Source organism: Onychostruthus taczanowskii, unplaced genomic scaffold (genome assembly GCF_017590055.1).
Source record: "Onychostruthus taczanowskii isolate IOZ18803 unplaced genomic scaffold, ASM1759005v1 scaffold8, whole genome shotgun sequence".
Classification (NCBI taxonomy): Eukaryota; Metazoa; Chordata; class Aves; order Passeriformes; family Passeridae; genus Onychostruthus; species Onychostruthus taczanowskii.
Genome location: NW_024505892.1, coordinates 852,398 through 872,909, shown reverse-complemented (window position 1 = coordinate 872,909; position 20,512 = coordinate 852,398). Strand labels below are relative to the sequence as shown.

The 20,512-nt window shown below is 38.1% G+C and overlaps 1 protein-coding gene across 1 annotated transcript in view; it reads left to right on the top strand.

Annotated features, from left to right (window-relative positions):
- The window catches only part of HS3ST5 (heparan sulfate-glucosamine 3-sulfotransferase 5), a 32,530-nt gene extending 12,351 nt beyond the window's left edge, over positions 1-20,179 (top strand). Inside the window, exons 2-3 of the mRNA XM_041423751.1 lie at positions 13,642-13,780; positions 18,429-20,179. Coding sequence (XP_041279685.1) covers positions 13,674-13,780; positions 18,429-19,359 — 1,038 coding nt within the window. The 5' untranslated portion in view covers positions 13,642-13,673 and the 3' untranslated portion in view covers positions 19,360-20,179. The remainder of the gene's footprint in view (positions 1-13,641; positions 13,781-18,428) is intronic.
- Positions 20,180-20,512: the final 333 nt, after the last annotated feature.

The window sequence follows — 20,512 nt, the reverse complement described above, 5'->3', positions numbered from 1 at the left end:
CAGGACACCTGTACTTGCCTAAATGCCTTGGTCCAGGACCATGAGAATGGTTCCTCTGATATGGGATAGTTTGATAAATCTGCTGCTGCTGATACTATTTTGGCTTGTTTTCTGCAGGTTTAGCTGGTGAGGGTACTGAAACAGCACCTGTCAGAGACAAAAAAAAAAAAAAAAATTGGCAAACAAAGTTGTCTGCTATATTAAACTTCAACTCCGTGATACTTTTATTATCTACTCCTACATATGCTTTATAAAACAGAATTTAGTGACTTCCTTACTTCACCTAATACAACATAAGACATCTACAAGCACAGTCTGTTAAGCAACTATTAAATAGACATCATTAGGACCATTAACTTGGAGGTAAGAGGTGCTTCATCTCATTGTGCACTCTCCAGAAGTCTGGTTCTATTCATAGTAACAACATGGGCACTGGCATCACCACACCTGCTTGGATTTTTAGTTGTGATCTGTACCACAGAACTACTAAATACATTAAATTTATTCAAACACAGAAGAGTAAAAGTGCCTGCCATTCTCAAGAATGAGAATTGCTCAAGAAAGTAATACAGGACATTAGTATATTAATGCACACAAACCCCACAAATACAGTTAGAAACAAGTAAAGTGGTTAGTTAGCAGCAGGAATATTCATAGAGTCATGAGAGAAGTATCTTCAAAGACTGAGGGATTAAAGTGAACCTGCAGATAGGACAGAAATTTGAAAGACATCAGTGAATTAGTCCATAGCTGACATTAGCAAAATAGAGTTAGGTGATGCTGTAATACTGTTTCCTTATTCAAGGCTGTGATCTCGTATTTGCAGAAAATGGGCCCTGTTGCAGAGATACAAGGGAGCAGATTGTTTGCCTGAGTGGCTGTCAGCACAGGGGAAGGAGTTATGGCACTGCCATCCATTCTCCATCCAGACAGGGATCTCAGGTGGGGATGTGGCACTGCCCTGAAGCACAGGCAGCTCCATCACAGTGTCTCCCAGCCAGCTGTGCAGTATGGTTACCTCCTCACAGACTGGGACTCTTGACCAGATATCATCAGGTCCCCTTTGCACAAGGTGAACCACAGCTGGACAGAAATTACCACAAGCCCCCTCCCACTAGATCATCCTTCTTTTTTGCAAGAGGGCTTCAGCCGAGAGCCCTGAGGAAGGGCAGGAAAGGGATGCACTGCAGTGCTGCTTTCCAGCAGAAGTAAAATTATTTTGGACTGGTGTAATTGCGTCTGCTCTTGTATCAAGCAGTGAGGACAAAGTTTTCCATGAGGCTAAGCTATGATCTGGCTCCAGTACATTATCACATTCTTTTACGTGTAAAGCTACCTATATAAATTGTTAAATGGAAATTTTCCTGGTAGCCTGCTACTTGGTAATTATATCAACAGAGCAGGGTGAGAGATGGCAGGAAAGAATATAAGTGTGTTATGGGATTAACAAAGGAGGAAGTCAATCATAACAAACATTTGCTTAAGAAAATATTGTACATTTGAGTGTGAAAAAGGACTAGTCTCTGTTTTATATGTGGTAAGGGGAAGTAATTGAGAAGGTGTTCCTTTCAGATGTTATTGCAACTGGGAAGTTATGAGACAGCCTCTATAATTAACTTGAAGGTAACAGACTTAAAATATATTTAAAAAGATCCATCTCTGAATTTAACTAGCAAAGCACATAACTCACTGAGCGCTAATGGCGTTAAAGAATTTGTTTCCTCTTCCTTCTTCCATGAGAGAGAGAGAGACAGAGACAGAGAAGAAAATAGAAATATTTCTTAAATTAACTTTATTTACATTATCTTGTGAAATGGCAGGATGAAAACAGTAATGAGGATTCAAGGTCAAAAAGAATTCTGTCCACAACTCAGTCCTTCTCACATCATTTTGAAGAATAAGAGCTGAATAGAGGAAGAATGAACTGATTTCTTTTAAGTTTAGTTCATTGCAAATGCAAAATGAGTATCATTCTGCAGACATGGTGCCAGAGGACAACACAAGCTAACAAAATAATGGTAGTCCAAATAAATAATTTATGCACCATATCAAAAACTGAATGAGATAAAGACATAGAGAACACATTTGAAAATTTGGAAATTGCTCAAAGCTTTTCCTCCAGTGTCTCCCAAGAGGATGAGCATGGAGGACTAATACACTGTGACTGTGTATAATTCATAAACCTTCCCTCATTTTTTGATTTTCAGTAGTTACAGTTTATAGCTAACAAAGGAACAGAGTGGAAAAATCCTGGTGAGAGTTGAGAGGAGAACATAAACCAGCTGATTCCTCCACTTAGTCTATTCATAAAGGGCATCTGTTCTCATCCCAAACTGCACATATATTTGCCATTAAACTTAGTACATTGAGAACAGAAAAAAAAGCCTTCTACTCACATCCTTATGTCTACTTTATATTTATATTTTTATGACAGCTATTGCAATGTGAGATTATAACACAAAAATCCATTTCCAGGTGATTTGTTTTAAAATTATTCTGTGGTGGCTGTTGGTTAATGTTCAGACTGGATTTCTTAGGGATTCATTCAATGACAGCAGACCAAACCCAGAGCAAACTAGTGAATGGTATCAGAAGGCAGTGGGGTGTTTCTGGATGAATTACATAGAATGAAACCTCCCCCATCCACAGCCATATTGGAAAGATGTTTCTAAGTTAAAGAAATCTAAAAGTTGCATTTAGATAAGATTTGCCTTGAAATGATTTTGATGGTGGCAGCCATATGAAGTCACATTCTGAAGAGACATGGTGGACAAAAGGGTTGTTTTCAGCTCTGCATGTCAGCAATTTGTAACAGATTTTATGGCACAGCACAATTCACTTACACAACCAATATTGTTTTCTATAAGATTCCTTGGAGTTTTAATTTTTTAACCAAAACCAGAAGATAGTGTCCTGTGGCTTCCTGAGGGAAACCCTCTGCCTCCTACTCCGAGCACACAAGCTGAGCCCAGCAGATTTCTCAGCTGCATGACAAGTTTCAAGCTGCTGGGAGGCTGAGAGGGCCCCCAGCCTCTGCTGCCATCTGTCAGAGCAAGCAGTGTCTGCCCTGAGCCGCCACAGCAGACGTGGTGGAACACCAGAGCAGGAATTTCCACATGGCTTCCCACGGTCACCAAACACGTAAAGAAATCACACGGTGCTCTCAGGGCGCCTCTGCAGATCTGTTGTTCTGGGGGTGGGTAAATGAGAAAGAAGGTCACTGCTACCAGCAAGCTGCAGAAATCACTGAGGGGCCTGCAGAAAGAAGGTCACTGCTACCAGCAAGCTGCAGAAATCACTGAGGGGCAGCTGCCCTTTGGTGATCTCCCTGTGCTCTGATCCCGACAAAAGGGATCAATTCTCCCAGCTCCTCCCTGCCTGTCCTACCTGCCTCTGAGAGCCTGTTGGGTGTTATGTGAATGTTGTTTACTTCATTAATTTTCTCCTGCCATCAATTGATGAATAAATTATTCATAAGTAAATTTATAAATTATTCTACCAGTTCTATTGATGATTGAATAATATTGACCATATAAATTATTCACTCTTCTTTTCCCCCACCAAATGACAAATAAATTATTTGTGTGTATTGTTTTCTTCATTATTAGATCAACTCTTCCATCTGTTGAGACATTCATAAGATGTCACTCACTCTGGTAGCTGTAAAATTTGTAAGCAGGACCCTTTAGGAACTATGCTTTCATGGACAAACAGAACTAGTTTAACTTTATTGTACATTCATATGGCAGTTTCTTTAAATATAAGGTCCTTTAGAGCATGAGGAAGTGTTTTGTATGTTTCACAGCCAAGTAGATGACATGCTGAGATATTCTGGGGTTAATTCTCACCCAGCCAAGATATTTTTGAATTGTGCAGTACTGTACTGTAATTTTACAGTTGTTACAATTTGTACTGTAATTTTACAGTTTTCCATATTTGGACTTAATAGTCAGGGTTGAGGCTCCAGCCTTCCCTTGATCCCAAAAGGTATCAGGTTGTAGGTTCTGTAAAGGAGCATCAAGAGCAAAGCTAAACCAGAGATACCTTGACTAATTACCCTTACAAATGTGAACTGCATAGGCCAGTTATTTCAAGTTCCTGGATAAACTATATGAGTTTTCCATCTAGTTAGATCCATGCCTTCTGTCTCTTTCACTGATTCACCAGTAACTGTGTGGCAAACAAGTGACAGCTTCTAGCGGCAGGATTTCTAGCATATTATACCATGCAGGCAAAATATGTGTATACCCAAAATTACGAACAGTCCATGTGGTTATGATGGGTCAGGGAAAAAAATCAAAATTAATTTTAAAAAACACATCTCTAGGAAAGGGATACTAAGTCACAAGCACCCACAAAGAAAGGATTGTATCCTCTCTATTCCACGAGTTCATCAAGACAATCAAGCTGCATTAACATGAAATCAGTATAAGGATCATGAATAGTATGCTGAAAAGTATTCTCTAGGAAATTGCCCAGAAAGAGACAGAGAGAGGAGCATCTCATGCCAGCAGAGGAGCAGCCCTTCAATAATTTTCCTTGTGTGAGGGACAGCAAAGACCTGTACCAGCACGCACATCTCTGCTGGCATTTGCTTGAGTCCAAAACCTATCAGTCAAGTATGCGCAAAGATGTTTCTGTTGACTGTTTTATGTTCTTTTTTTAGAATTTAAAACCATGAAGCAGAAATATTTGCCAGTCTGAGTCCATGTAAGAGAACAGAGACCTAAGCTCCAGCTCAGGCTGCCCAAGGGGAGGAAAATGAATGAACAGGTTGTGCCAGAACAAGAGGACTGCCTAATGACCAGAGAGCTCATTTATGGGGAGCTCTCCAGCACTGGGCAGCTCTGTAACACCATAACATGTAAAAGCTGTGTCTTCTGGTTTCCCCCTTCTTTTCCACCCAAATGATCTGTGATCTGTTGTGGTTGTGTTTGGGGGTCCCAGGATGAGGGAAGAGATGAGAATCTTGACTCCATGTTTCAGAAGGCTGATTTATTATATTATGATGTTATATTATATTAAAATTGTATACTAAAACTATACTAAAAAGAATAGAAAGAAATTATCCATCAGAAGCTAAAAAGGAATGGAAAGGAATGAATAACAAAATCTTATGACTGCTCACAGCCTTGACACAGGTGGCTGTCATTGGTCATCAAGTAAAAACAGTTTCACATGTTGGATAAACAATTCTCCAAATCACATTCCAAAGCAGCAAAACATGGAGAAACTGAAGCTTCCCACCTTCTCAGGAGAAAAGATCCTGGCAAAAGGATTTTTCATACACTATGTCTGTGACATTCTGTCACTCAGGTCAATACAGCAGTGTAAGATTGGCCCTTAGAACACGTGCACAGCAGAAAATCCCAACCCTCTCATTTTCAGAGAAAGCTGTTAATAGGTCTGCCTCTCTCACTGAGGCACACTAACAAGTTCTTGTCTAAACTGTCATTAATGTTTTCATTTAGATTTCCACGTTAAAATTGGCAGCACTTCTGAGGGAAGTGTTGTGGTCAGGACTTACAGGGGAAGCACCAAGACTTTGCATTCTGAAAAATAACGATCTCCAGGGTCAAGTTTTTAGATTCTGTTTGTCCCCGTTCTTTCAACAGAATCCCCATGGGATATGCAGACACAGAAATAGACAGAAAGGTATGGCAGAGAAAATGGGAAGGAGGTAAAAGTGTGCCTAGACAGAAGTGGTGTATTGAGAGAGCTGGAATGGTAGGGTGCCCTTTGCAGCTCTGTTCAGAATGGATATGACCAGAGCATGGTTACATTGTTCAAGGGCAGAGAAAAGACCCCTGCAGTAGCTGGGATGAAATGGTGAAGGGACCACACAGGAGAAGCTTAGACTTATATAGGTGGGTAATGGACTGAATCTTTGGGACAATTATGACAAAGTTTTGAAATTTAGACTGCATACAGAGAGCAGTCTGAGCTGATCATGTTTCAGATTAAGGGTCTCGGTAAAAGACAGAGCTGCTACTGATCAGAACAAATGTAGGTGCTCCATATTAGACAGTGTGATGTCTATTCATCAGCAATGGAATAGTTCAGAATATGAGTTGGAATAGGAGAAATGAGATGAGTAAGTGCACTTAGTAAGTAAGATATGAGCTGCACAGAGGCATGGGGAGTACTCTCATGCAATGGTATTTTTTCTCATTTGGGGCTAAAAGCCAGGAGCAAAAATCTACTGAGGCAGATTTACTGTAAATGCAGCGTACCATCAAAATATATTTGCAGTTCAGTTAAGTTTTTGCTGCTAGTTTTCCCATCAATGCTTTTGACTCCTAGTAATGTTCTGAATTTAGTTCAGTTTTGTTGCTTTTCTGAAAGGAAGTCATCAGAAAACAGAGCTGCAAGAAGCTGCAGAAGGCCACATGGATTTTGCCTTATATCTAAGAGAAATTTAATTTAAATTATCTGCCAGTTTCAGTTAATTAGGGAATGTTCAAACAGCCTTTCATATGTCTTATTTCAGATGTGATATTATTTGGGAAAGGGTAATTTTTTCCAATAAAAAAAAAAGGAGCCATTGTCTATGGACATGAATCAAAGTAGTGGAAAAGAACATTTCAAAATTACTAGTATGACAAAAAGTAATTTTATTTCACACTAAATCATATTAAGCAATACTTCTCTGCCTTCTTATCCTGCACAACACAGTGAAACTGTTCACGATGAGGACTGGACCCTAAATGAAGGACAAAATAAGAATGCTCTGGATACCTACCTGCTTACCTTTTTCTCAGAAGACTCATATCTTCTTCTCTAAGTCTTTCCCAGAGCTGAAAAGCAAACTGCTTACTCCTAGCATGACACTACTATTGGCCTTCTTTTATGATTTCTCTTATGACTTTTGCAGTCATTGCTTCCCTCTTCCATGTCACTGAATTTTTTCTTCAACTTCCTTTTTTCCTGTATTATTGTTATTTTTGGTTACTGTTGTTTTAGTGCTTTCTTGAAAAAAACAAGGCTGGTATTGTCTTTTAAAGATTGTGAAATTAGTATCTATTATAACCTCTCTATAACTACAACTGCATTTCCACAGGTTTTTCTATCTCAGTGTCATCAGATCCACCATTCCTGAGAAATGGAACAGACAAGGAAGATGATCATTTCAGGAAGGTGATAATTTCAGAGGAAAAGGAGGGAAATAGCTGGGGGAGTACCATTAATCCGCAGAAAAGGGCCAACCCTATCAGATTAATCTCATGCTCTATGAAGAGCAGTATTAAGCAATATACTCAGGATGCTGGCAAGGTGGCAGGCATCTGTATTTTGGACTAATAAGTCCTATTAAGATCTATGTGCTTGGAAATATTCCTGGAGCATTGTAGCTAAGCATGGATCATGGCAACCCAGCCATCACTCAGCAGAAGGCGACCGCCCGCCTCGCCGGCTCAGATGCAATAAGGCAGTTTTCCTAAGCAGATGTGCCTGAGACCTCAAGGGCATCAAAGCGCCTGAGATTCCTAACTGCTCTGACAATCTGGCAGCAGATCTGTTTGGCACAGGGCACCACAAAGTCAATAGCAAGCTTTTGAGTTGTTTCTCTCTTCCCAACACCATATTGCTCAATGTCTTTCAGTGAGGTGCAAAAGAGAAAAAAAGAGAAAGGGAAGGGTCAGGCTGAGAAAGGAATGTGATAAAGAGCCGGTTATGGCCTTCTGTACTGTTGTCACTTGACACAGCAGCTTCCTAGAGATAGCACAGTTACGGGTAGGTGAGTCTTCAGTGTCTCTGGAGTGAAATGTCCTGTGGGAAGTGGACTAAACAAATAGTCATTACCACTCTATAGACTCAAGAGAGCACAGATATCTGGCTACCCAAGCCAGCCCCGATGGGGGATTATGAGTCACAATACTCTTTCAGCACTGATAATGTGCTAGCTTCTGAGAAATGAACATATGTTTTCTTATCTAATATCCACATACAGATGCTGATTTTGTGGGTGGTCTCAGAGTCTAGCAGCTTTTCTGGAGAAAGGCTTTCACCACTTCTTTACACAAAGAACTGGCTTCAAGGGTAGCATAAAGACAGTCCTAAATCTCAAAATCTACAATAGCTGACAAAAAAAAAAAAAAAAAAGGTATTTTTAGGTTTTTGTCACAGCTGTGACATAACAGTATAGGAAATCTTTATGTTGGGGTTTATCTGCATTATTTATTGTTTTCCATCAGATTTGCTGACATTTTCTTCTCCACTCTTTCAGTCAATATGAGTCACGAGGAGAAAAGGACAGGTCTAGTACACAGGGACACATATGAATCTGTGAACTTCTTCCATGTTATATTTCCTTCTTTTCTTCATTTGAAACCCAAGTCAAGCAAGTGTGCATTAATCTTGTTTCATCCCATCTCAGTCTTATGTTATAGAGAAAAAAATTGAAACCTGTAATTACTCATGAGAATTAAATTTCATTTTTATATTAAAATATGAACCATTAAGGAATTTTAAAAAAAAAATCCAAGTTCCTTTTCTGCAGGGTCAGCACTTTATCATTCCCTAAAATATATTATATTTTCAATTCTTTCAGTTCCCATTAGCCATTTCATTTTACTGTGTCAAAAATGGGAAATATTTTGTGTCTTGTTAGACCATTCAATGCTATTAGGAATGAAAAATCCTCTCTCTAATGAAAAATCATGTTCTGTTTTATCATGATCATTCTAGTTCTTTAATACTGTTCAAGTGGTGCAATAGTTCTGTTGCAATTAAGGAAGTCACTGCAGCACAGGCTCCTGGGGAAAAAGTACAGCAGCACTGTATCTTTTCCTTGCTGCTAGCCCAGAACTTCCTAAGCAGTGAGACAGAAAAAAGGGAGCGTGGAGGACCTGGAGGAGAAGCAGGAGCAGTAACATGACTGGCTCTTCCAGGCAGACCATGACTAAGACCATGAGCTGGTGAGGATACACACAGTTTGAAGCATAAATTCCTTTCCCAATCACCATATGATTTCATGCCCCAGAAAAACTCTAGGTGCTTGATTTGTATGAATTTTAGTGACAGTGAGAAATTAAAGAAAATGTAGTTAACATTCAAGAGGCATAATGCAAACATTCCCAATGATAAGTTCCCTGACTTGTTTCCTATTTAAATCTCCTATAAACTCAAAGATCTTTCTGCAGTGTATGACAACAAATATTTGTTGGTCAACAGCTGACCCCTGCTGGTGTGAAAAAAAAAAAAAAAAAAAAAGAAACATACCAAACAATAAATACTAATAAAAAACCACTTCCTATTTATTATTTTTCCAGCCTCCTTTGTGCATATTTGCCTTTGGTTTGTACTTCATTTTGATTAATCACATAACTCTATCAGGACTGCATCTCTCCAGCTTGTTTGCAAAAAAAAAGGATGTTGTTTTTGTTGTTTCTTATACTTCCATCCATAATCAACCACATTCTATTCATTTATCTATAACATCTTCTCAAGTCTGTTCCTTGTGTCCAAAAATTTCCCTTTGATCATTTGCAAACTAGTTCCTGGAGATTTTTTGTTTCATTGTCTGTTTACTTAGAATAAGTGATTATAGCAGCAGATTCTCTTGTCTGTGCTTCTGCACAATTCAGATTTTTATCAGTAATGCCATCATTGCTAGTATGCTTCTTCTCCTGTTTTCTCCTACTCGTTTGACTTTCCCTTAACTTGAACCAAAAACTAACTTTTACAACAGCTCACAAAAAATTTATGTTATTTTTCCTGCATACCCACTATCTACCTTTATACACGATCCCTTTATCTTGTCAGGAACAGTCCATCTACTTTTCAGCTGGTATTATCATCAGAGCTCTAAACAGCTGTAGTGTCTTCTCTTGGCAATTCACTCAATAATCCTGGTCCTCTCACCAGCAAAATGGGAATGTAGGGAAAGGGGTTAAATGAGGCATTCACATCAATACCCTGGTAAGGCTACTTTTTTCATGTTTCTTTATTGAACTGTACCATGTCAGTCTAAAAATTCAGATCAGATGTACATCTGAAATCACAAAACCACATTTTACTTTCAATTTACACAGACTTTACAAACCACATTTTTAAATATACGTGGTGTTGCACACATTTCTAGAAATCATGCATTCAGTTATTTGTGTTGCTCTTTGTGCATTATGACTCTCAGAAAGCCAGGAACAAACTCTCTTGTATGCATATTTAACTAAATTGTCCAAGACAGATATTTCTAAGGTAAGCCCAGTAGAACTGTGCAACAGTGTGCTGTCATCTCTGGGTGGGAGGTTCTATGTTCAGCATTTAGCTACTGGGAAAGTTCTGCCTGCAGCTTTCTCCCAACCCTCTTCCCACTGGTCAGCTTTTGTGACAGTTCAGCTTTTGTCCCTAAAAGAGAGCAAAATTTTTTTAAAACACCCTTATTTTCCTGAAATAACTGCTAAAAATCTTGTCACTTTGGATTACATTTTATCTTGCCTTCCAGCTTCTTGTAAAGTTTAAAAGTGTGTATTCCTTACAGGAAACTTTGTTCACCTGATAATAGTTTCCAGAATTTTAATTTCTTCCTTTTCATTTCTTCTTTCCATTTCATTTAATTGTTGCTGTGTTAGTCTCCAGCAACATTTTCACCTTAGGGAGCTTCACCTTAATCACATTCTGGTTGTATTAACTCTGTGTCTTAAATAGAAATGTTTTTTCAGTCTTCACCTCTGGCACACAGAGCTGTCTCAGTACATCCATTGCAAGGTGTAGCCTTTTCTAGAGTCAAAATATTATTTTTCTATGTTTTTTCAACAAAAAATTAACATCTAGGGAAAGTTTTATTGAGACCATCTGTCTGGAATGAAACTCCTTCCATGGCCTTTAAATTATATGCTAAAAATGAAAACAAAAATGAAACAAACAAATAAATAATATCATCTTTATATTTCTAGAGTGTGCTTAATACTTGTCATTCTGTGGAAAAGTTTTCTGTACTTAGATACATGCAAATATGAAACTGGAACTGGTTTGGGCTTTTTTGGCTGGTTGATTTGCTTGATTTGCTTTGTTTGTGTTTGTTTTGTGGTTTGGTTGGTGGGTTGTTTATTTGTATTTACTCTAATTTCAAACATTCATATTGAGGTCATGAGGTCCTGTGGAATATATTTCAGGAAACAGCTCATCATTAATTTGATTTTGTTGTGGCCTGATGACCTCCACAACCTTACTAAGCCTTGCAGTAACATATTGACACAGATAACATATTGACACAGATACAGTAACATATTGACACAGATATTTTTCTTAATAGTTCAACTTTGACTACATATTTTTTTCCTTGCTCAATGTATAGGATTTCTCATTTATGCATGTTTTTTTATGGAAAAAAAGAATATAACAAAAAAGCAAAAGTTTACCATGTAGTTAAAGCACTAGAAAGGAATTATTTCAGATTGAATCTTACTGGTGCTACAGGTTTTCTCTGTAAAGAGAGAGTAAATCACTTAATCTCTCTGTACGTCTGCTCCTCACTTGTTTCTTAAAGGATGGTAACATTTCTTCTGTCTCTCTATTTACATTGCAAACTCCTTTTAGTCCGTGTTTCATATTATTCTTTTTGCAATAAAGATCTTATCTAGGAATTCTTATTATAGAGTTGCTTTTATCTACATAAAAAGCAATATATTCTGTATGATTAGTTATCCTACATGATAGGTTATCCTGAGCTGTGACCTGGCTGCAAAAGGAGTTATTATTATTGCACTGGAATTGTTTTAGAGACCAAGTCAGACCCAGAACTTCAGCATTGTGTGGCTCTTTTATCAAGAGATGGTGGTTAAAATTAGAAAGCTTTCTCTATAGCAGTAAAATAAATGTGTTTCAGAAAAGCTCTTCAACCACTCTTGAAGAAAACCAGTTTGGAATGACCTGCATCTGCACCTTTAAATCCAGCCAGCACTGGGGCAGGCAGGCTACGTGAGTGCTGCCTACTGGGAAGGGTTTCCAGCTTGTATGATCTCCCTGAATGTATCCTGGATTTTTAAGAGAGCTTTCTGGGCCAAAAATTTAATACATGAGCAGAAATGGAAAAAGATGTTTCCAGAAAAGGAAAGAAATGTTTTCAGGCTGTGTTTAGCAGTGGCCAGTCAAACCTTGCACTCTCACCAAAAATTCTGCCTCTGTATGTAGTTTCAGGCTTATAATAATATATCCCAGTCTTGCTTTATGTAAATCCTAAGGCTGGAAAATAAGGAAATGCACTGCAGAAGAAGCTTTGCTGTAGCAAAACTTAAGAAACTTGACATAAAAAATTGCTCCTAATAAGTCCAGCCAAAATTTGGAAAAAAAAAGTATTTGTTCAAACTACTTCATGATACAGTAAATATTCCCTGATAAAGAGAATGAGGCTTTGAATACATATTTCTGGTGATTACAATTTATATTTATGATTTTTGTACCATTTGGTGGTGAAAGCATTCTTTTAGGTAAGTAGGTAGATGGTGTGGCTTTACCCCTCCTGAATCAGTGAAATGATTGAAGCTCAATTCTCCTGCTTATCTACAAGAAAGCTCAGAACTGGTACAGAATAAAAAAAACATGTAATCTTTGACTGTGCTCTGAAAGGAGGAGCTGATCTTTCCTCTCAGTTCATGTAAGAACATTTTAGTAATCCAGGTCTGAGTCTCCTAAAGACATCTGCACAGATCACACATGTAATCCAGTCCAGAACATAATTGTAATGTTTGAGGAAGAGTCAAACTAAAGACAGTTTTACTCAGCACTTCTTTCTGCCTCATCTGGGAACCTCCTGGTTAAATCCTCTTGGCACAAGGTCACATCTTTTTACTCCTGACTGCCTCTATAACTATAGTATTTGAAGCAATGCTCATTTATGGGATTTAGATGGTCTCTGAAGCACATAAGAAATTAAAATATATGCTTTGGTATTGCTAAAAACTAGAGATATAGACATATTTGTTTCAAAGGTGATGGTTTGTGTCCCAGCAGGTCTTGAGGTGACAGTCAAGGCTGTGTCATACAGGTGAGGAACTCAAATGGCTCTCCACAGAACAGACCAGACTGATGTCCAGCACCAACACAGCTGATAGAATACACTGATGCCAAAAAAACATTATTGTGCCCACTCCAGCTACCTGCTTCTCAGTTCTGCCATAGTTGACTTGCTGGCATGAATCAGGACATCTTTTTTGGATTTCTCTCCAGCATATACTTTAATAATCATAGAGACAGAGTAAACATGTCTCCATAAACTGTACAGAGGACCTGCAAGCCTAACTCCTCATTACTGCAGCTTCACTTAACATCAGAGAATTTAAATCTCTTTTCAAATCTAACTCTGTCTGATTCCAAAAGGCTTAAAATTGAAGCATATTTACCTAACAAGATATCCTATCACAACACGAGCTTCTACAGTAAAGACCTACATTGTGTCTATCCAACAGCCCTAGTAATGGTGGGTGCAGATGAACTATCACTTCCAGAATTATCATCCTACCCCAGATACATTGCCATGTGTCTGAAAAAATAGTAGCAAAAAAAAAAAAAATTTAACTACCTATTTTGCAGTTTTGCAAAGATTTTGCAAGTGTGGCTTAATCAGCTGCAACACCTGATTAAACACTGCCCTGCACATACTATGTTTTCTGATGAGTGTTTTATGTGTTCTTGTCTCTGCAGACTGAAGAAGTCCTGAAGATTGATGGAGGGCCATGCTATTCAAACAGCAGGCGTTGCTGAGACAGAAGCTCTTTGTGCTAGGCAGCCTTGCTATTGGAAGTCTCCTATATCTAGTTGCCAGAGTTGGGAGTTTGGATAGGTAAGTCATTAAGTAACTGCTCTCTTATGTAGAATAGGCTAAGATTGTCTGAGTTTCTGCTTCAAGGGTCTGATTGCTTTCATGCTCTGTTTTTTGGTTTGCTTCTTTTTTTTCTTTTTTTTTTTTTTTTTTTTTTTTTTTTTTTTTTTTTTTTTTTTTTTTTTTTTGTTTTTCTTAGACTCTACTTGTACAGGAGGACAGAAAGACTAGCTATTTTAATGTGGTATTCATTATTTATTCCTACACTTTGGAAAAGAGAGTAAGAACATAGTCACAGTCATCCCTGTCAAAGTTTTTCTGTTTGTCCATTTTTATTCTGAACACACTGACACTTGTTTTCAGAGAAGAAATAAACTAGCATCCAGTAAAAATGTCATTACAGTAGCTCATTTTGCCTGTGTACATCTGTGTGTTGACCTCTAGTTTGAGCAAAACAGTTATGATGTATTTATACATTCCCTTTTCTAAATTTGTGAGCAAGCAATTAATGTGCTACAGTGGTAGTTAAAATTAAGTATGAGCCTGCAGAGCAGCTCGTCAAATTTTGAATACTATTTCATTTGAAAGATTGCTTCAGGGTTTGAGAATTTTAACTATGTTAATTAGTTGGCATTTTCTGTAGCTGAATGTGCTAAATAAGTGGGTTTTCTCTGCAAATGATTTCCTGGAGAGTAGTAGAAATCACAGTAGAGAAAATCAAAGAGTGTTTGGCACTTCTGTCCAGGGTGAGTTTTGACTGGTTTTTGACAGTGCAACAGTAGTGCTACCTGCACTGACACTGCTGTTCCTGTCAGCTTTGAAATGGCCTGGGATTGCTGTGGTAAGTGCTACACAAAGTCACAACAAAATCAAACACAAACAAAGAAACAAACAAACAAAAACAACAAAGAAAAGGAAAAAAAGAAAGCTGTTTAGAAAGCATTAATGAAAAAAAGCCTACAAGATTTCCAGAAGCAGGTAGACAGTTTGCAAGTGTTAATGCTATATTCTTATCCTTCTTTTAAATGATGCAAAGTATTAGTTCGTTTCAAAATTGTCACAGAATGCTGTGTGAATATGCAGTGCTTGGAAAGTGAAAACAGCTACCTACTGTCCATTGCTAGGTAACAGTGGGCTCCATTGGCGGTCACTGGGTGCCTTCTTCCACTCCTCAAATCCACTCCAGAAGAAGGAGACCATGTACTCAGACAGGACCAAGTGCATTGCAAATTAAGCCCTGGAACTTATATCTTCTTTCCCCTGATGGTCAAACCATCTCTGATGCTTCAGAAGTGGAAACTTCACTGAGACTAATGTGATTCAGTAAATGGAGGCAGAAATCCTTACTGGTCCCTGCAAAAGTATATTTTATGCTCAGAGGCATGAAGTCTAATTAACCTTCTCCTATTATCTATGCTTGCACATCTACAGAATTTACTGATGGCTATAAAATTATCTTGCCACAGTATTTGACTCGCTGACCTCCTGCGGCAATGAATTCCGCTGGTTTCATACAAAGCGTTGCCAATGGCAGTAAAATTCAGTTTTGTTCTCTTACTTTACCCAGTGTGAAACATACCACACTGCTAAAAAGCAGTCCTGTGAGACTCTTTCCTGAGAGGGAAAGAAATACTAGAAAGGACAAGACACAGATGAATTAACTAGACATATTCTTCTGCCTCATAGTTGTTGAATCTGTCAGTAAAAGGATGCTAAGTGGCTTCAACAGACTTTGGAATAACTAACTGTTCAGGAAGAAATCCAGATTCATTTATGCTTAATTTATGCTGATCTAATTTGAACAAGCAAGCTGGGGGTGGCTTATGTTTAATAGCCTCAGATTAGGCTCTCCAATGGCAGCATCTTGAGTTTCCTTTGGCCCAAAGGGAAATTACCACTAGTTTATGTGATTCATTGAGTCATAAAATCTGATAAGATGAGCACTTCCCTCCAGGGGAGGCCACCTTCCTTCAGCTCCTGAGTTCATGGATCTGCTTCACATGTGGAAGCTCAAATAGATTCTGTGGCAATTTTGAGCATATCTGGATTAGTCTTTGAGTCACTTGACTCCCTGACTGGCAGTACCAGGAGCCTCTACATCTGATTTCCATGCTACAAAATACTCCTGCTGGAACCAGGCTTATAATCTTTTGCTGCTGTGACACCTCCATTGGAAGAAAATTAGCAAATACTCTGGATCAGGTGAGATAGCTCATTAAGATTGCTCAGACCTACTTCAGCTGTTTTGAAACTTTTCAAAAATACAGCTCCTGGAGATTACTTGGCTTATGGTGGGATATCTCAGGAATAATTGTAGAGTTTTACTGCAGCAGCTTGAGAAATTACCTGTTTTGGGAGAGCAACTCAATGATACAATATGTGCCATATACTCTTTCTTAGCAAATAACTGTCATTTAAAGGGAAAATTACTCAGACAATTAAGAATATTAACATGTTGCAATGTACGAGTAAATAGTTAACATCTTGGATTAAACTATGAGGAGCTGCCCTTTACTTACCACTGCCAAGATCTTTTAAAAGTTAATTTTCTATTGTTTAGAGGGAATAGAATCAGGGGAAAAGAGTAAAAAAACCTGAAATATAAAGGCTGAGGAAGGACTTCTAACAACATCCAATCTTTTCCCTTAGGCTAGAGGATATCTTGAGTATTTATTTATTTTCAAAGGAAACCACCCTGTTTGACAAGCTGTTGTGTTACACTGAAGGCAGTGCTAGCTGTCTTTTTGAGCAAAAGATAAAATTAGTTGAGATGGGTCTGGAACTGCTGTTGTGGAATCCTCTTTGCTTGAAAACAAATAACAAATGCACAGAAGGAGAGGGACGAGAAGCAATTGCAGCTTCTCTTTCTTATGTTTTTAACTGTCACCTTGCTGATGCATTAAAGCTCTCACCAGCCATACCACAGTCTGACCAAATTGTAGCATTATTAAGACATTTCTTCTTTTTCTTTTTTTTTTTTTTCTTTTTTTTTCTTTTTTTTTTTTTCCCCCAGCATGGGCAGATTTACATCAGCATTTCAATGATTCAGTCTTTGCTACCAAGTCAGGCTTTTTCAGTAGATGGCATGGAGCAAAGGGGCAGACAAATCTAGCGAATCTAGACACTTGAGAAAAGAAATAACAGGAACTCACTTTTCATCACACTTTGTAATTAGTCTGCAGGACTTAGCTAGAGCTCATATGAGCCCAGAAATGTCATCTGGATTGTTTCTTTGGCTCTGTCTGGACAGGCATCAGCATCTGGATAATCAAGGAAGCAGCTAACAGGTCAGCCAGGGGGATAAAACTTACTTTGTCCCAACCATCCATTGTCCTAGAATCAGTGTCAAATTAGAGACCCCAACAAGCAGTGATGGATGGAAAACCCACAAAGAAATAAATAATTATGTCCTGAAAGCAGGGATTGAATAATATATAGTAAATGAGTGAGGGACCACATGCTGAGAAACTAAAATAAATTCTGAATACCTAAACAGCTATTAATGAGCATTGCCCATCTGGTATACTGGCTAAGGCAGGGGTTCTGTGAAAAATAATAGTATTCAGCTGTGTAATTTAAGAACTGTATCATAATATATGTGCACAGCAAACTCACACTAAAATTGCCTAGGCAACCTTTGTTCTTACATATCCTTAATTTTGGAGAGGGTGGCTCCAAAAAATTAGTAATAATATTTTTTTGTAGGACCTTGGAAGCTCTCTGTACACACCAAGTTAATCTTTAGTGAAACATTGTCTTGTATAATGTCAAAAGTGCTGATCTGAGAGTGGAGACAAGAGTTTATTCAAGGTTCTGTAGAAGTAAAGTTTTAACATTTTTCTTACTGAACCACTTCTTGGATCCGGTGGTATCCGATACAAGAACAAACAATTAGAAAGTAGAAAAGAGGGCAAATAATTGTAGCTGAATATAAAAGAATAGTACAAAAATGCAGTTGCAAAAGAAGAAAGAATAAAACAAAAAATAAGTGGGAGGAGTCCCTTCAGTGGGAGGATACAGGACTGAATATAAGAAAATCATTGATGCAACAATACAATAAATTCATTTTTTAAAACTCTTCTTGCCAGTCTTTTTGTACCTTGCTAATCTTATCTGAATCAGAACCTTGAACATTCTGGTTCTGACTGACAGAGAAAGACTGGAAATATTGTAAAGAGGAGGAGGAATATTGAAAGATGATGCTTAGAAATCTGCTTTTCATCCCTTTTCCTCCTCTTCACTAAAAAAGCCGTGTCTGGATCAACACAATGGAAAGACTTCAGGCTAGAATGAGAAAAGTATGGGAAAGATATTACTTAAATCAACTAGATTTTCAGATCAAAATGTCCAAATATAATTCATCTTAGAATGTCTTAAAGACTGCCAAACCCATCACAAAATAATGAAGATTGTGGAAGTTTAGGCAAGGTTCAAGAAGACCCAAGAACAGTATTCATAGTTCCTATGCTGACAAAGGGCAGACTGGACAAGTTAGTAATTTCCCAGCTAAAAAAAAATTTCAAATTATTTACCCACTGGCATAATAAAATAAGAGTTGAAAGATGGGCACATCACATTACATTTGAATATGTTCCCAAGATTCCCTTGTACATAAAACTTGTCTTGAGAGATATCCTCTTTTTACAAGTACCTCTTATTTTACTTGCAGACTGCAGCCCCTCTGCCCCATTGATGGTCGTTTTGGACCCCGCGGCCAGGACGAAATCCCGTTGCGAGCCCTGCAGTTCAAGCGAGGTCTGCTCCATGAATTTCGAAAGGGCAATGCCACCAAGGAACAAATTCGACTGCACAATCTGGTTCAGCAGCTTCCCAAGGCCATTATCATTGGGGTGCGGAAAGGAGGCACCCGAGCACTACTGGAGATGCTGAACCTTCACCCTGCAGTGGTCAAAGCTTCTCAAGAGATTCATTTCTTTGACAATGATGAAAACTATGCCAAGGGAATTGAGTGGTACCGGAAAAAAATGCCTTTTTCTTACCCTCATCAAATAACAATTGAGAAAAGCCCCGCGTATTTTATCACCGAGGAAGTACCTGAAAGGATTTACAAAATGAACTCATCTATCAAATTATTGATCATTGTCAGGGAACCTACCACAAGAGCTATTTCTGATTACACTCAGGTGCTGGAAGGCAAGGAAAGAAAGAACAAAACTTACTATAAATTTGAGAAGCTGGCAATTGATCCTAATACCTGTGAAGTGAACACTAAGTACAAGGCAGTGAGAACCAGCATCTACACAAAACATCTGGAGAGGTGGTTAAAATACTTCCCAATCGAGCAGTTCCATATTGTGGACGGAGACCGGCTCATCACAGAACCACTGCCAGAACTCCAGCTGGTTGAGAAGTTCCTAAATCTTCCTCCAAGGATAAGTCAGTACAATTTATACTTCAATGCCACCAGAGGGTTTTACTGCTTGCGATTTAACATTGTCTTTAACAAGTGCCTGGCGGGTAGCAAGGGACGCATCCATCCAGAAGTGGACACCTCTGTCATTACCAAATTGCACAAGTTCTTCCATCCTTTTAATCAAAAATTTTACCAGATCACGGGGAGGACATTTAACTGGCCCTAAACTAAACTTCATACAACACTTTCTGTTGCACCTGAGGCATGCAATAGGATGTCTCTGCTGAAATATGCACTTTTCATAGATATGACTAGCAAAGTAACTTTTTTCATGCATACGTGTACATAATGCAGTGTGTGACCAAATATACGGTGGGATCGAATTTTTCTACAGAGTAGTAACTAACATAAATTTACTGTCAATATAGTTGCATCTTTTAAGATATAATAATAAAGGGAAAGGAAGTATTTAGGGAAACAAAGTCAGACACTGTTAAAAGGGTCAGTGTTCCTCTCGCTTAGTGGTGTTTATGTGACATACTTATTGATCTAAGCAGAACATTAGTTTATGCCATAAAAATTCTTGTCAAAAGTCTGTAAAGCTGTGAGAAAGCATAATCTTGAGGCTATATTTGGTATATGTATTGCTAAAGGAATACTGACACTTTAAACACAGTGCTGAATTTTTACAATGAGAGTGAATAGTACTATTTTCTTATTATTTTAAATTACTATCTTATCTCATACAAATTACATTGTTTTAGAGTTCCTGTGGTGAGTTTGCACTATTGTTTTATTGTATGGACCATAGTGTCACTTGTAGCATGTCAATCATGTGTTAAGAAAAGGTCAAATAATTTTTTCTTCTATACTTGTGTGTCGACAAAGCTAAACATGGTGTACATAGTGTACAATGTTTGTAAATACTGGTTTCACACTAAGTAATTCTATTTTGTAAACTGAATATGACTATTTAATTTATTGTGAAAATTAAATTTATTGTGGTATTTAAAAATGGAATGGATTAAAATTACCTATATGTGCAATGGCTTTTCACCTTTGCTTGATGTATGTCAGTGTGGTCCCTTAGCTTAGACAGGTCATAAATATGTGTGAGAGAGATTTGCTCAGGTAAGTTTGGTCTATAGACAGTTGAGAAAAGTGATACATGTGGCGAGGCAGGGTTTATTAAGAAGCTCATCCTTCTAGGAATCTGGTGTAATACACACCTCAAAGAACATTGTTGCTGTTTGTTGTGGCACTTTGCAAAAATTAATGCAGTTGCTCATGATGTTAAAACATGACTGCAAAAGCCTACCATAACCAGGTATATCAAAAAAGCTAACTCCTCATTAAAACCAAAAAAACAGACAGATGAA